Here is a 16,122-nt window from a genome sequence, read left to right on the forward strand (position 1 = left end):
ATCAATGCAAGGTGTCATCCATTTTCTCTTCTCAGAAAATACAGTACTTGGTTTTGTTGGCTTTGTAAAGATTTATGTATTTTGCAGCACAAGAACCCTCGGCCTGGCGTATGCCAGGCAAGCGCTCTACCACTGCGCCCCCACCCTTTCCTGCTCCACTGTTGAGACAGGGTCTCGAAAAATTGCCCAAGGTGCTCTGGAGTCCGTTGGTCCTCCTGAGAGCTGCGATCACAGTTCTGTGCCAGCACACGGGCTTATATAGCTCCTTCGAAGGCGTCTCTAATGCTATTTTTTTTCCTCACATTCCTTTTTGATCCGCTAGCTTTGTGCTGTGATCCTGAAACGTGCTGCGATTTAAAGCCACCAAAGCAGCCATGATTGCACACCCAATAGACAGGTCTGTCAGATGTATCCACACCATCCGGCTAGCGTTTTCAACTGACTGTGCCCCCTGCCCACATGGAGAGGCTAGCGACCATCAAGACGCATCTGAATTGCTTCTGCCCTACCCAGCCTCCTGTACCCCTTCAGCTCCACACCTCAGTAAACAGCTACCTTTCTAGCTGTGTTGTGCAGACAGCGTGGTTTTTGTTTGTAGACAAGGTCTCACTGTGTAATTCAGCTGGCCTTGAATTCATCATGTAGCCCACACGGGCCTCAAAGTCCCAGCAGTCCTCCTGCCTCAGCCTCCCAGAGTGCTGGGATGACAGAGCTTGGTTCCACAAGCTAGTTTCTTTCACATCTCAACCCCGAACCCAAGCTAGAGTCCCTCTGCTCAAAGCCCTGCATGGCCCCCTGGAACCCCAGCCCTTCTGCTCTGGCCCAGCCAGGAGCCCTCATGGCCCTGCCCCCATGCTGGCCACAGGCCTGCTGCAGTCCCTTTGCACTGGCTGTGCCCACTGCCCAGACTGCTCTTTGCCCATGCGCTGAGGTGGCTGCACCCTGACACCTGTGCCCTGTTGCCTTGTCAGTGTGGCCCTGTGAGCACCCCATGTACCCTACAGCACTTCCGCCTGCCTCCTTCTACGTGCTCCCGATCCCCACCCACACAGGATCATGCACCCTGGAAGACAGCTGTGTGTCACCTCCTGGGATGCAGCTGTGCTCTGAAGGGGGCCGTGGTCCGGGTCTGGGGACCCACAATCCTTGCTGTAGTGAGCCGAGGCGCCGCAGGTGCAGAAAAAGCACTGCAAAGGTTTAATTTACATCACAGTGTCTCAGCCAGGCTGCCCGCCCATTGGGGCGCCCGCACCCACAGTTCCTCCAGGGCCCCTGCGGGCTCCCACGTGCCCTGGGAGGTGGTCTGGCTCTCAGCTGCTGGCCGGCTTGGAAGGCTCTGTTGGCGCTGCCGTGGGCTCCTTCTGCACCAATTCTGGCTCGTCCTCACCGTCCTGGGGCGGGTGGACCAGGACCTTGTCCAGGATGCCGAACTCCTGGGCCTCCATGGGGCTCATGTAGCGGTCCCTCTCCATGGCCGACTCTGGGGGGAGGCAGAACACATGGCGGGGAGGAGCAGACTGGAGGCCAGGTGTGGCGGGGGTGCACACCTGTGATGCCAGCACTCGGGAGGCTGAGGCAGGAGGATCACTGTGAGTTCGAGACCAGCCTGGGCTACGTGTGAGTTCACAGCCAACCTGAATAACGTACTGAAGCTCTGACTTTAATTGTGGATGGCTGTGAGAACACGGCGACAGGCGGTCACCTGCAAGCCGGGCGGATGCCTCACCCGCAACCAGCCCCTCCAGTCCCTGATGCTGGCTTCCAGTCTCCAGAAATGTGAATCAGTGTTGTTCAAGCCACCCCGCTGATGATATTTTGTTTCTGCAGCCTGAGCAGAGGCAGGTCCTCATTCTGCTAATTCTTATGACCCTGGCCTTAGCTGCTGTATGCCTCGGTTTCCCCCACAGTACAATATATATATTTATTTTTTTAAAGCGGTGTTAGGGATGGAACCCAGGGGCTCACATGTGCCAGGCAAGTGCTCCCCTGAGCCAGATGCCAGCCCCATAATGCTGCCGTTACATCGAACACCCTCTCTTTTTCCCTCCTTCCTCTTCTTGCAACACTGGGATGAACCCCAGGGCCTTTGCACTGAGCTGTTGTGGCGAATCACCTGGATTACTCTCCACTCTCCACGAAAGGAGCGAAGTCATCTGCCCTTTGGCTAAACTCAGCCCTGTACAGAGCTGGCTGGGCCATTTCGTGGTCCCTTCGATTGGCTATAATAAGCACTGTAACTTGGGCTGGCAGGGGAGCTGATGAGTGATCTTTGAAGTGAGGCAACAGGCACCGTTTTCCTGCCTCGTCACTCCCCAAAAAACATGGTTGAGCCGGGCTGGATGAAGATACACTGCTCCACACTGTCGGCTACGATGGCGCCTCGAGATTACGGGGCTGTGACTTCCCAGGGCAGAACAGATCACGCATCAGAGCTGAACACCGAGCCCAGAGCATCGGCCGCTCCTCCGGCCGTGTATGCGGACGGCTCACTGCACATCACAGAGGTGATCTCAGGCCTGCTGCCCAGCCAGCTCACCACACTTGTGTATTTCCAGACACTCTCATGGGGAGGTAACAAAACTCGGCTGGGCCCTGGCCGTGGCCTCTGTCCCACCGTCCTGGCTGGACTCAGGACCCCGTGGCTCCCGACACCTATAAATATGTCTTAGTGTCTTTAATCTCACGTTGGGTTGCACAGGAAGTGGTCGGTAGTAACTGAACTCTCTGGAATTCCAGTAACTCTTTTGGGACTACAAGTATAGACCTCCCCACACTGCCCGAGGACCAGGAAGGGGTACGGATAAGCTGTTTCTCCAGCCCTTTTTATTTTTCATTGTGAGGCAGGGTCTTGCTACATCTCAGTTGCTCAGGCTGGATTTGAATTTGTGGTCCTCCTGCCTCAGCCTCCCCGAGTGCTGGGATGACAGGTGTGAGTCACCTACCAAGCCCTGCTAGCTGGGTTTTTTTTTTTCCAGGTTCGGGGGACTCAACCAGTAGCTCACACTCTCCCTCGGAGCCACCCCCGGCCGCTAAGTGGAAGCTTTAAAAGGCCAACAATAGTGGTTCTAAGTGGAAGCGATTCTGGCTGCCAGGCGACCCGACTGCCAAGTGCAGTTTATTTTTTTATTTTTTATTCTTTGGTTGTTTGTTTTGCGGCGCTGGGGATGGAAGCTCAGGCCTCGTGCACTGGTGGCGCGAGTGGCCGGAGATGTCTTTGGTCATCGCAGATGAGAGACACCTGGCAGGGAGCCAGCGGGGACCGGGCTGCTGCTCTGTGTCCTCAGGGCTGGGCTCCCTCACCACTGAGAACAGCTGCTGGCAGGCCGCCGAGGCGGGAAGCCCTGTCTGAGGACAGTGCCTGACGCCCCCGGGGTGCACCGGAGACCGAGGGGGGACACTCACCGATCACCTGCAGGCTCTGCTTGGTGTGCTTGGCGTAGATGTTGTACAGCTGCTTCTTCAGCTTCATGATCTCTTCTGCCTGGATGGCGATGTCTGTGGCTTGGCCCTGAGGGAGAATCCCAGGGGAGACAGATGGTGAAGGCCGGAGCGCAGGCAGCTCCCATGGGGCGTGGTGGCCTGCCAGGCCCCCCACATCTTACTTAACCTTAGCCTCTACCTGGAAAGCTCTGGCCATAGACTGCAGTGTCTTCTAATCTGTTCTTTTTGCTGCTGGGATGGAACCCAAGGCTTCATGAATTCTGAGTGAGCCCTCTACCACTGAGCCGCACACTCAGCCTGTGTTTCCCGTCTTTTGTTGTTGTTGTTGATGTTATTAACTGTATTTTTTTTCCTTTCTCTGTTTGTTACCTGACAGGGTCTCATTATGTAGCCCAGGCTAACCTTGAACTGGCAGTGATGCCTCAGCCTCCCGAGTGCTCGGATTACAGTGCAGGCACCACCACGCCCAGCTTTTTTGAGACAGGAGCTCATTAAACTGCTAAACTGTCCAAGCTTGGGCAAAACTTGCAATCCTCCTGCATCGGCCTCCCAGCATGCTGGAGTACCCGTGTGACCCATCACACCTTGGGCACAGGGAGGGTAATGAAATCTGCTGCAGCGTTTCCTTCTCTGGGATGCGGGCGGACAGCACCTGTTCAGCGATGAGAACAGCACAGAGTGTCTGCCGCCTGCATTTGTAAGCAGCACTGGGGTTCGAACCCACGGCCCGGAGCAACCTGACTTGGTCTCTGTTCTCAGTGCTCAACCTGCCCCACTGGCCAGAGCCCACATTTGAAAACACCACGACCTCCCATCCCCACCGTCTGACCCTGACTTGCAGCCTGGGACAGGGCTGGGTCAGGGAGGCTGCCACTCACCCGGGCACCCCCGGAGGGCTGGTGGATCATGATCCGGGAGTTGGGGAGAGAGTGTCGCATGCCAGGGCTGCCGGCAGCCAGAAGCAGCGAGCCCATGCTGGCGGCTTGACCCACGCACCACGTGCAGATGGGGTTCAGGATGTACTGCATCGTGTCGTAGATGGCCAGCCCTGCAGTCACCACGCCGCCTGCAGGCGGGCAGGAGAGCAAGTGAGGGTTGTGCCAGCCCCTCCCCAGGCTTCCCCATCCCGCCCCTGGCCCTGGGGAGAGGCTGCTCTTTGCAGCGGGGCACAGACAGATCTGCCTCTGGGGGCAGAGAGGTGACGCAGGGCGGGTACAGGCAGCAAGGTCAGTCCTCACGCCAGAGCCAGGAGACTACATCTAGGTTAAGGGCCAGGGGGACCAGGGCCACCATCTGCCAACAGAGGCCAGAAACCAGAGGAGCTCAGAGGCTAAGGGCAGGCGCACTGCAGGCACCCTATTTGCCCCGAATGTCGGCTGGGGGGTTCGTCACCAGTGTGACCTTGGGCAACCCACCCGGCATCTCTAGCCATGCAGATCTGAGTGACAGCAAAGATAAGAACACTTCAGAAAGAACTCGGCACAGTGTGTGAGCAGTCAAAATTATCCAGTCTCTTGTTGGGGAGTGGGCACAATCTACCCACTTATGTATTTTAGCAGTACTATGTACTGAACCCAGGTCCCTCGCCCAGGTTAAACATTTCCAGTCTTTTCCATATATATATATATATATATATATATATATTTTTTTTTTTTTTTTTTTTTTTTTTTTTGACACAGCATCTTGCTAAGTCACGAACTTGGCCAGACTGAGCTCAAACTTTCGATCCTCTTGTCTCAGCCACTCAAGAGTGCTAGGATTACAGGTCTACACCTTCTTGCCTGGCTTAGTTTTTTGAGACAGGGTCTCACTACACAACCCAGGCTGGCCTTGAATTCCCTATGTGGTCCAGGCTGGCCTCAAAGTCAAGATCCTTCTGCCTCAGCCTCCTGAGTGCTGGGATTACAGACATATGTCACTGTGCCCAGCTATCTACCAATTAAAGCGCTGACCAGGTCAAGTTGGCAAAACACTGTACGTGGGGTCAAAGAGGGCACATCGTACGTATGGCATGAATTTAGCTGTTGGTTTGTGAACCTACACTTTTGGTAAATCTGCACTTCAAAGCAAGCTAGAGGCCAGGTGTGGTGGTGTAAGACTGTCCTCTCATCCCCGAACTCAGGAGGCTGAGGCAGGAGGACCACCAAGATCCTGAAGGCAGCCTGGGCAACAGGGTAAAGAGCCTGTTTCAAGAAATAAAAGCAGCCTGGCATGGTGGCACATGCCTATGAGCTCACCACAGAGGAGGCCATGGCGGGAAGATCACCGTGAGTTCCAGACCAGGTTGGGCTACATAGTGAGTTCAAGGCCAGCCTGAACTACACAGCAAGATCTTACCTCAACAAAACGAAACAAAGCAACCAGATAACAAAAACAAGAGGAAGCTATAGGCTCCTTTTGGTGGTTTCAAGACACTGAAGGGGTTTCCAAGGGAACCGGGGATGTCAGACCTGGGTCCCTCAGTGCCCCCTGCCCCAGGGAAAGGCCCGCTCACCCGGGCTGTTGATGTACATGTGGATGGGTTTCTTGTTGCTCTCTGACTGCAAGAACAGCAGCTGCGCAATGACCAGGCTGGCAACACTGTCATCAATCTGCAGGTGGGGAGACGGCGGCATTCCCAGATTGAGGTGTGGGAGAGAGATTTAAGGGAGGGGTTTTCAGGGGTTGCTGGGGATGGATCAGGAAACCAGGAAGGCCAGTCATGTCCCAAATAAAAAGGGACAGGAAAGCCTGGCTCGGTGGTGCACACCAGCACTTCTGGGAGGCTGAGGCAGGAGGATGGAAAGTTTGTGCCTTAACAGGGAAACTTGGTGACTTTGCAAGACCCTATCTGAAAATAATCAAAATACAGTGCCGGAGACTTAGCTCAAGGCCCTGAGTTCAATATCCTGCACAGACCCCCCCCCCCCAAAAAAAAAAAAGAGAGATCAGGAAGAATTCAGGACACAGGGCAGAGGACTCTCGGGTGCAGTCAGGACCAAGGAGTTTGGAGCACAGGACAGTCTCGGGTCAGCACTAGCGGGCTGGAGCGTAGGAATGGAAGCGGGGTCCTAGGTGTCAGGGAGGCCGTCAGGGATGGGGGCCCGCCGGCGCTCACCGGGCCCATGACGCACACGATGCGCTCCCGCAGCAGCCGCGAATAGATGTCATAGGCGCGTTCGCCGCGACCCTGGAGTGCAGAGACGGAAGTGAGAGGCCGGGGGACCCGCAGTTCCCCCAGCCCGGGCCGCCCCACCGGGCCGCTGTACCGTCTGCTCCACCACGATGGGAATGAGCGGGATGGTCCGGGCGGCCGTGGCGTGCAGGCTCCGCCGCAGGGCCAGGTCGCTCCCGAGGATCCGCTGCGACGGGACGCGAAAGGCGAGGCGAGGTCTCAGCACCGAGAACTTGCCTGACGCCCCCCGGACCTCCCGCACTAACATTCCGGGCCACATGCTGGCGAGCGTCCTTCTCGGCTTCCGTTCGATAGCGGAACTACGATGCCCGGCATGCCTTGCGCCTAAGGCGCATGCTCTCTAGGTCGAGGGGCGGGGCGAACAAGGTTAGGAAGCTGAGCGAATCTGGGGCGGGGCCTGGGGAGGTGCCCGGGAGGAGCTGGGCAGGTTTGAGAGTGCTGGTTCGAGTCCCTTCTTCGGTCTTTTGTTCTTTATTTAGTTTTTTTGAAGGGTCGGATGAAGCTTGGGTGGCTGATTTGTTTCATTCACCATTGTGGTCTCTAGGTGCATGTATTTTCCTATAAATGACTCAACTTTGTAGCAGAGATATCCCTTGTGTGTAAATCCTACGTTTTTCTTTTCTTCTTCTTCTTTTTTTTTTTTTTTTTTTTTTTTTTTTTTTTTTTCTCTCTGAGACAGGATGTCTCTATGCAGCTCTGGCAGGTCTGGAGCGCACTGTGTAGCCCAGGCTGGTCTCGAACTCGCAGGGGTCCTCCTGCCTCAGCCTCCCAAGGGCTGGGATGACAGGCGTGCCCGGCTCAATACCACATTTCCTTTATCCATTCATCTGTTGGACATGCAGGCTGCTTCCAGGCCTTATGCTGCTGTGACCGTGGGTATGCGTGTGTCACTGTGATGTGATGTCCCAAAGGAAAGTAGCTGGGTGAAATAGATTTTCTAGTTTTAGTTTAGTTTGGTTTCTGGTACCGGGGATCGAACCCACGACCTCGCGCTTGCCAGGTGGGCGCTTGTGCTGCTGAACTGTATCCCCGGCCCAGGTTTCAGCTTTCTGAGGGATCTCCACACGAATTTCCACAGAGGTTGTGCTGGTAAACAAAATAGAAACCTCCCCCGGCCGTCGCAGCATCATTACAGATTTCCTGTTGATAGCCTTTCTATCCGGGGTAGGATCGAATCTCAGTGTTTGTTTGTTTGTTTGTTTGTTTTAATTTTATTGGTACCGGGGATCGAACTCACGACAGCCTGCTTGCAAGGCTGAGCTATGCCACTGAGCTAAATCCCCAGCCCCCGAATATCAGTGTTTTTTAAATTTGCATTCCTCTAAGAGACAGAGATGGTGAGCATTTCTCCATGTGTTTATTAGCCATTTATATTTCTGCTGTAATGTATCTGCCCATTTCAAGGGCCCATTTTTGATTGAGTCATTTATCTTGGAGGGCTTTTTTTTGGTTAGTTCTTTGCATATCCTGAATAATAGTCCTCTAAAAATAACTGGCAAAAATTATTTTCCCTAACCTAGATGCCCATTGACTGAGGAATGGATGAAAGAAGATGTGGTGTTTTTATACAGTGGAGTACTACTCAGCCATAACAAAGATAAACGGGACACTTTTATAGGTAAATGGGTGCACCTGGAGAACACACTCATTAGTGACACATGTGTAAATGCCACATTGTTTCATTAGTGTGAGAAGCAGAAAGAAAAAACATGTTTATGTGTGTGTATATGTACATAAAAATAGTTGAGATAGTTACACTACTGATTTCTCTGAGTTCAGTGAAGAGAAAGATTTATATTAGTGTTGTTTGGACAATACCCCCGTTGATGTACTCTAAAATTCTGTGGTAGTTTTTCTTCTTCTTCTTCCTCTTCTTTTCTTCTTCTTCTGTTTGAATAAAATGGATTTTTTAAAAGGAAAGAGAAAGATAAATTATTTTCCCCTTCTGTAGGTTTTCTCTTCAGTCTGTTGGTTGTTTCTTCTGCTGTGTGAAAGCTTTCTGATTTGATATGATCCTATTTACTGCTTTTTGATACTCTCCAGTGCAACCAGGGAAAGTCCAGTTCAAAACGTCTTTGCCTACACCTAGGATTTCAAGAGTTTTACCTATTTTGCCTTTCCCCAGGTTAAGTGTTTCTGTTTTAACACTGAGATTTTTTGTTGTTTTTTTGACACAGGGTCTCGTTATGTGGGTCAGCCTGGCCTTGGGCTCTCTTCGTGGCCCAGGCTGGCCTCAAACTTGCGAGGATCCTCCTGCCTCAGCCTCCCCATGCGGGGATGACAGGAGGGCGCCACCAGGCCTGTTTTAATATTTAGTTCTTTAATCCATTTTGATTTTAGGTTGGTGCATGGGAAGAGATAAGGATCTAAATTCTGCATGTGGCCAGCCAGCTCTCCCAAACCCTTCACTAAAGAGGCTGTCTTTCCTCCCGTGTGTGCTGCTCCTGCCTCTCCTGTTCTGTTCCATTGACCCTGCTCCTGGGTTTCCGTGTCAGTACCGCACCCTAGCCTTGTAATATAACTTCAAGTCTGGGATTGTGAAGCCCCCGCTTTATTAGACCCAGAGTGGCTTTTGCTCTTCTGGGTCTTTTCTGGTTCTGTATAAATTTTGGATTTTTCTCCAGTTATTTTTTGGGTGGTGGGTTCCGGGGATTGAACTCACGACCGCAGGCCTAGCTGGCAAGCGCGGGCACCGCTGAGCTAAAGCCCGGGTCCTTTTCTCCAGCTCCGTGGCGAACGCTGCTAGTATTCGTACTGAGACTGCGTTAAATCTGTGTATCCGTTTTGCCATTGGGTCACTGGGTCTATGTTGCTTCTGTTTATCCAGGGACGGGCCAGTCTGTCGTTTGCTAATGTCTTGTGTGATTTCCTTTTTCAGAACACTGTGGTTTTCGGTGTAGGAGTCTTTCACTGTCCCAGTTGGATTAATTCCTAAGTATTTCATTTCTCTTGGCGCTCTTGTGAATGGTACAGTTTCCTAATTTCTTTCTTAATGCAATCATGCTTTGTGTACAGGAGAGCTGCTGGCCCCGAGCTCCGCTGTGCTGGGCCGGCACCGGCACCGTGCTGGGTGCTGGACCCTGTCTCACTTGCTTGCTGATTGTTGCCGGCCGCCCATTGTTTATTTAAGGGTGTGTGGTTCAGTTTCCGCCCATTTGCATCTTTCCTGCCTTTTCTTTTGCAGTTTCATCTCGGGTAATATTCATGGTATAATTTTAATTCTTTGACATTTATTTAAGCTTAATGCCTACTATGTGGTTTCTTTGGGGGAGTTCCACATGCTGATGAGAAATATTCGTATTTTGAGGTTTTTTGCGGAGAGAAGCACAACAAATATTAGTGAACATCAGCAAAGTCCATTTTCTTTATTCTTTATTGTAAAAATCAGTTCTAGGGCACCCACAGATCACCTTGGAAGTGATAGCCCTGACCTGGAAGAGCTACCCACCCAGCGAGGCTGACACCCCCAGAAGACTTCCCATCCGGTTTTGCTAACCCGGTGCGGCAGAGGGGAGGCTGGGGAGCCCAGAGGTGGGTGCTGTGAACTCCACCTGGAGCCGGGTCTTCAAAACTTTCATAGAAAGCAGGGTCTTAGTTTGGAGCTTTGAAGGATGAGCAGGAGTTCGTTAGCTTGGGGAGGGAAGGCATTTCCAACAAGGAGAAGAGATTGGAGAAAGGAGAGGAGGACTAGGGGGTCTGAGACACCCTCTTTGGTGAGGGTCGGCTCCATGTGGATTGTTTTTTCTTTTGAGACAGGGTCCCCCATGCAGTTCAGGCTGGCCTTGAGCTCACTTTGTAGCCCAGGCTGGTCTGGAACTTGTGAGAAGCCTCCTGCGTTGGCCTCCTGAGTGCAGGTGTGCGCCACCACGCCCGGCTTGCTGTGGATTTGGATGTACAGGTTGTTCACCAAGAAGTTATTGCCTAAGTGCTGGAGTCAGAGTTGATGCTGGGTCCCCTGGTAGTTATCTAGTGTGCCGTGCACGCCCTTTCGGGGATCCTAGTGTGACAGACGACGTGAGACGCAGACTCCTACCTCCTGGAATCAGGGCCAGGACGGGTTAGACCCGACGCTGACAGTTTGCAGGAGACCCTGCAGGCAGATGCAGGTGCACGCTTGCAGATGGGCGCTCAGGGCAGCTGGCACAGACACAGAGGGTGGTACCCCGCCGTCTGGGACTTAACTTGCACCATCACCGACCCGGCTGGGACGAGAAGAAGCTAGGTGGATGGGGCGGCTCAGTTTCTGCCATGAGTCAGGTGGGCGGCCCTGCCCGGCTGGTTCCCCGGGCCCCCGAGCTCCTGCCCCACCCTGGCCACCAGCTGCCACCTTCCCCACAGCCCTGTCCCATCCTTTGCTTGTGTCTCCACCCTGCAGCCTCCCTGGGCTCCACCCAGTTGCACCCCAGCTCCTCGGCGCCTCCTCCATGGCTCCCTGCGACCGGGGCCTCTGCAGCGTGTTCCCCCCGACCCTGCACCGCGGGACTCAGACACTGTCGGAGGAAACAGTGTTGCCCGTCGCCCCTGCCAGCCGCAGCCTCTTTCCTTCAGCCTGCTGCCCTCACTGGGCGGGGCACGTGCCAAGCCACGCTCTGACCCTTTTTAGAAGTATTATTATTCTTACTATTATTATTATTGTTATTATTACTATTATTTTGAATTTGTGAATCAGGATCTCACTATGCAGTTCAGGCAGCCTTGAGCTCACTGTGTAGCCCAGGCTGGCCTCAAACTCACAGCGATCCTCCTGCCTCAGCCTCCCGAGGGCTGGAATCCTAAGTGTGGGCCACTACATTTAGTTTTTTGGTGGATTTTTTTTTTTTTTGGTGTGTATTGAAACCCAAATATTGCATATTGTAATCCAGATATTGTGAGCACTTTTCCAGAGCTCACAATCCAGAAAGTCATATTTGTAATCCCATTGAAATGGAATTGGAATTCTGACAAATTAATTCCAAGCTCTCACCTCCAGTGCAACCCGCAGTGACAGTAAAGACACCAAGACATACTCAAAGTTATGGCAGCCGAGGGGTGGTGAGTCAGCCCCAAGTGATCCAAGGCCCACACTTGGGATTCCAGCACTCGGGAGGCTGAGGCAGGAGGATCGCCTCGAGTTCTAGGCCAGCCGGGCTACATAGTGAGCTCAAGGCCAAGAGTTTATTATCTCATGAAGAACTACTGGTTCAAAATTGAGTGACGGTGAGGACAGCGGGAAGTACCTGAGTGGCTGGAGCTGGCGCGCGGTGGTGGGGGAGAGCGTCTTTCCAATACGCAGGGAACGCGCTGCAGAAGGAGCTGTCCACGCGGCTCAGTCACAGCTGCATTTGCATAGTTTCAGGAGGCCGTCGCTTCCGTTCCTGACGTGTAAACTCTTGCGCCCTGGGAAGCCGTGGCCTTTTATCTTGAGCCTCGTACCCAGCTGACATTCCGGGAGCTGAGCAGCTCTGCCATCCCGCTGCCTTTCCCCCTTTACCAGGGAACGCAGTTGGAGGAGACAGGACATACCGGCTGGCCTTTAAGATCCCCTGTCAGTACCATGGCCGGCAGGCCGTATTTGCATTGCTTAGGCCCCACTGAAGGCAGAAGGAAATATCTTAGCCAGCTCTGTATATGTGGAAACAAGACTCAGCTTAACTCCGGAGCAGCAATTGTCCTGAATTCCGGGCGGGGGGCTCAGATCGGTCCTACATGGGTGTGTGGTGCTGAGGACCGAGCTCGGGGCCTTGGGCATCTGGGCAAGTGCTCTACCGCTGAGCTACATCCCCCGCCCAACGCCTGTTCATAATCATCTGCACGGATCCCCGGCCCAAAACAGTGCCACTAACTAATTTCCTGACTACGGTGTGAGCTCTCTGGGCCCAGAATCCCTGCTGTCTCTCTCACTTTTGGGACACGGACGCTGAACCTTTCTGATCAGGGCTCCCAGGAAGAGTTTCTCTTTTTGGGAAGAGCTGGAGATGGCCTCACACTTGCCAGCTGTGCACTCGCCATGGGCTGCGGCCCTGAGAAAATGCACCACTGATAAAACGCAATCGGGTTGGGCTGGGGGTTTAGCTCTGCGGCATAAGCGCCTGCCTTGCAAGCAGGCCATCGTGAGTTCCATCCCCAGTTCTGATAAAAAAAAATGCAATCAGGTTGTGATTGGAAATCTGAGAAGTAAAAAAAGGGGGGCACATATGCAATGCTGGGTCCCCCAGAAATGCTCAGCATGTGTTTCATGGCCCTGCCCCACGTTTCCTTGGGATGATTGAGAGTAAATGAATATCTTTGCTCTCTGGGGCAAATCAACACACCTCGCTGGTTTTAGGGTCTCAGTCCATGGTCAGGGAGACGCTCTGGTTCTTCTTAGCTTTTCAGGGATGGACATAAACAGCCCTGCTGCTCTGGCGAGGACTGAGAATTAAAAGAGGCCAGGCACAGCGGCACATCCAATAATCCCAGTTCTCTGGGAAGCTGAGGCAGGAGGATCTCAAGTGAGGCCTCGTTTCCAAATGAAACGTAAGGAAAAGGCTGAGGATGTAGCTCAGTGCAAAAGCCCTTCCTCCATTCCCATTACTGGAGAGCGAGAGAAACAGAAACACAGAAAGAGAGAGAACACTTCCTCGACACTGCTGCAGGTTTTCAGGGAATTAAATTTTGCTAAGAGTTGCACAGATGCCTGCTTGTGCCAAGCCAGAGTTCTAACCTTGAGCCGCACCCACACTTAATACTTTTTTAATGATGAAAGAGGATCTTGCTAAATCGTCCAGGTTGGCCTCAAACTTGCGATCCTCCTGCCTCAGCCTCCCGAGTGTTGGAGCGACAGGCTTGTCTGGATGCTACTTAGCAAAGGACACAGTGTAACCGCTGTTTCCCTGGTGCTGGTGTCCCTCTGTGACTTGTTCCCACCTCGGAATGAGCTGTGGGAGGGACGGTGGGTCCTGTGTGGGGATCCTGGCCTCCAACACCACACCCAGCTCAGCCTGGTGATTTCAGGAGCTTCCCCCTGGGGCGCCAGGGCCGGGACTTTGATCTTGCTTAAACACACCTTGGCCACCTTGGCCAGCTTCGGGTTTTAAATACCTGTGTCCGTAGCTGGCCCCAGGGCCTGGTACTCTGAGCCCCACAGCGCCCAGGTTGCTGTTCCCCTGGGGTCTGTGGTGCCCTCTCATCCCACGTCAGGTTTTTCTTCCCCACCCCGCTGTCCCCGGAGCGCCAGACTCTGCTCAGCCATGTCTCAACCTCAGATTAACAGATGCAAAACTGATCTTTTCTGGCGGCTTAACTCTTCAGCCCTCCATCCTTACAGTCGCCCATGCTAATAAACCTTCTAGTAGAAGCCAGGGGTGGGGACCCACGGCACACGGGAGGCTGAGGCAGGAGGATCTCTGTGAGTTCGAGGCAGCCTGGACCACACAGTGAGGCCCAGGCCAGCCTGAACTACCGGATGAGATGCTGTCTCAAAAAACAAAACAAAACAAATAAATATACAACAACAACAACAAAAACCCCCACTCCTTTCTCGTGTCTTTGTTCTGGAAGCCGTGTGTCTGAGTGTCTGAGGTCAGTGTGTCACAGGCCACTAAGTGCCCTGCAAACTTGCAGAGAAGCTTCTTCTGGCCTTGGGATGCGTCCAACAATTTTCTAGCAGTCTCTGATCTTCCTTGGGGAGCAAACAGACGCTTCACCCAAACCTGTGCCTGTCAGCGGCTGACTTCCCCCGGGGTCTCTTCAGGTGTTTCCCTCTGGTTCTCACAACCTCCAAATCCCCTCTTCCTTCTTTGCAGGAGGCCTGAGGATGGACCCAGGGCTCCACACTGAGCTCCACCCCCGGCCCTTTGTGTTTCTCATTTTGCAACTTGGAGCCAGGCTCTCGCTAAGCTACAATGTTGCCAGACTGAAACTGAGCTCTGGAGCCGCCTGTGTCAGCCTCCCAGTGCTGGGATGAGCGCGGTGGATTTCTTGGGCGGTTGAGGTCACTCCTTGAAATACAGCTCCGATCTGAGGTTTGCTGCCTGCCAGCCTCACCAGCAGGCTCATTTCTGTGACACGGAGGCGTCCACTCTGTGGACTCCTTCTCCTTTTCTATCTCGAAACTTCGCTAAGGCTGGGCTCACACTGGGGACTCTCCTGCCTCAGCCTCTCGGATATATAACCTTTGTCACCGATGGCCTCTGTTCTCCTGGACGAGGGAAAGCTGAGAGCACCTGGCTTCTCAGCCTTGCAACACCCCCCCACATCTGCTGTACACCTGGTCCTGCCCACATAACTCTTGGGTACTTTATTACTTTTATTGACATTGTGCAATTTTCCAAACATGTAGAAATATAGCAATTAGCCGGGTGTGGTGCCACACACCCGTCATCCCATCACTTGGGAGGCTGAGGCAGGAGGGTCACAGGGAGTTAATTCACAACCAACCCTGGGCTTCACAGTGATGTCCAGGCTGCCCTGAACTGCAAAGTGAGACAGTGCGCCAAAACCCAAGCCAAACCAGACCAAAGAAGAAAGAAAGAAACCCAGCAAATGGAACAGGGCCTGCTGGCCGATCGATAGATATTTCACCTTACCTTCCTCTTTTCCAAAGGGAATATTTGGGGAGGACCCAGGGATGCTCCTCCGCTAGGCTCTATCCTCCGATCTTTGTTATTCTTTTATTTTGAGACGTGATCTGGCTAAATTTCCCAGGCTGGACTCAAATTTGTGACCCTCTTCCCACAACCTCTCGAGTAGCCGGGATTACAAGCGTGTGCCGGTGAGCCTGGGGAATACTTTCACTTTTGATATCCCATTGTTTGGATGCATCACATTCTGTTTAGCCAGGGGTGGTGGTGCATGTCTATAATCCCTGTCTAGGAGGCTGAGACAGGAGGGTCCAAATTGTGAGACCAGGGTAATTTTTTTTAATTTATGGGTACCGGGGATCGAACTCACGACCGCCTGCTTGCAAGGCAGGTGCTTATGCCACTGAGCTAAATCCCCAGCCCGACCAGGGTAATTTGGTGATTCAGTGAGTCCATGTCTCAAAACAAAATCAGATGGGAGTGGTTATAAATTTCTGCAATACTAGCACAGGGGGCTGAGGGGTGTCACTTTACTTGGTAGACGTGCAGCCCTGAGTCCCATCAGCGGCTGCCAAAAAATAAATAAAATAAATTTTATTACGGGGGTGACAGAGCTCAGGCCTAAGACATGTGCTTAACGTGTGTGGCCTGTGCGGCCCTGAGTCCCAAGCCCAGGACGGTAGCAGGGGACCGGCCAATGAAGAAACAGTGGCCCGCAGCCACCCCTCGCACCCACACGGGATCCCTCCAACGGTGACAGCTTACATAACCACACGATTTCAAAACCAGAAAATCTGCATTGATGCCATCTGTAAGACTCCATTCACATGTCAACAGTTTCGACCCGGCTTCCCGAGTTTGCACAATCCGTCCTCTGCCTGGGTTTGTGGAGTCGGTGCTGGGATGATACAGCTTCCGAGGACCGTTTTGAAGAGGAAATTGAGCTGCCTTTCAGGAGAAACACAC

The 16,122-nt window shown here is 53.1% G+C and overlaps 1 protein-coding gene across 3 annotated transcripts; it reads right to left on the reverse strand.

Annotated features, from left to right (window-relative positions):
* Nucleotides 1-1,174: 1,174 nt before the first annotated feature.
* Clpp (caseinolytic mitochondrial matrix peptidase proteolytic subunit) lies at nucleotides 1,175-6,923 on the reverse strand. Of its 3 annotated transcripts, none has more exons than XM_063228780.1 (6): nucleotides 6,690-6,923; nucleotides 6,539-6,610; nucleotides 5,936-6,032; nucleotides 4,320-4,507; nucleotides 3,403-3,508; nucleotides 1,175-1,517 (listed from the first exon to the last, which is right to left on the reverse strand). In XM_063228780.1, exons 1-6 carry the CDS (start codon nucleotides 6,873-6,875, stop codon nucleotides 1,384-1,386), a joined length of 783 nt encoding a protein of 260 aa, XP_063084850.1. In that variant the 5' UTR covers nucleotides 6,876-6,923; the 3' UTR covers nucleotides 1,175-1,383. The 3 variants fall into 3 exon arrangements, with proteins under 3 accessions (XP_063084850.1, XP_003461161.1, XP_063084851.1); XM_003461113.5 differs by having other exon boundaries at nucleotides 1,175-1,480; nucleotides 6,690-6,920; XM_063228781.1 differs by lacking the exon at nucleotides 1,175-1,517 and adding an exon at nucleotides 1,814-3,238.
* Nucleotides 6,924-16,122: the final 9,199 nt, after the last annotated feature.

This window comes from Cavia porcellus, unplaced genomic scaffold (assembly GCF_034190915.1).
Source record: "Cavia porcellus strain 051 isolate PalLab524CR breed Dunkin Hartley unplaced genomic scaffold, mCavPor4.1 scaffold_17, whole genome shotgun sequence".
Lineage (NCBI taxonomy): Eukaryota > Metazoa > Chordata > Mammalia > Rodentia > Caviidae > Cavia > Cavia porcellus.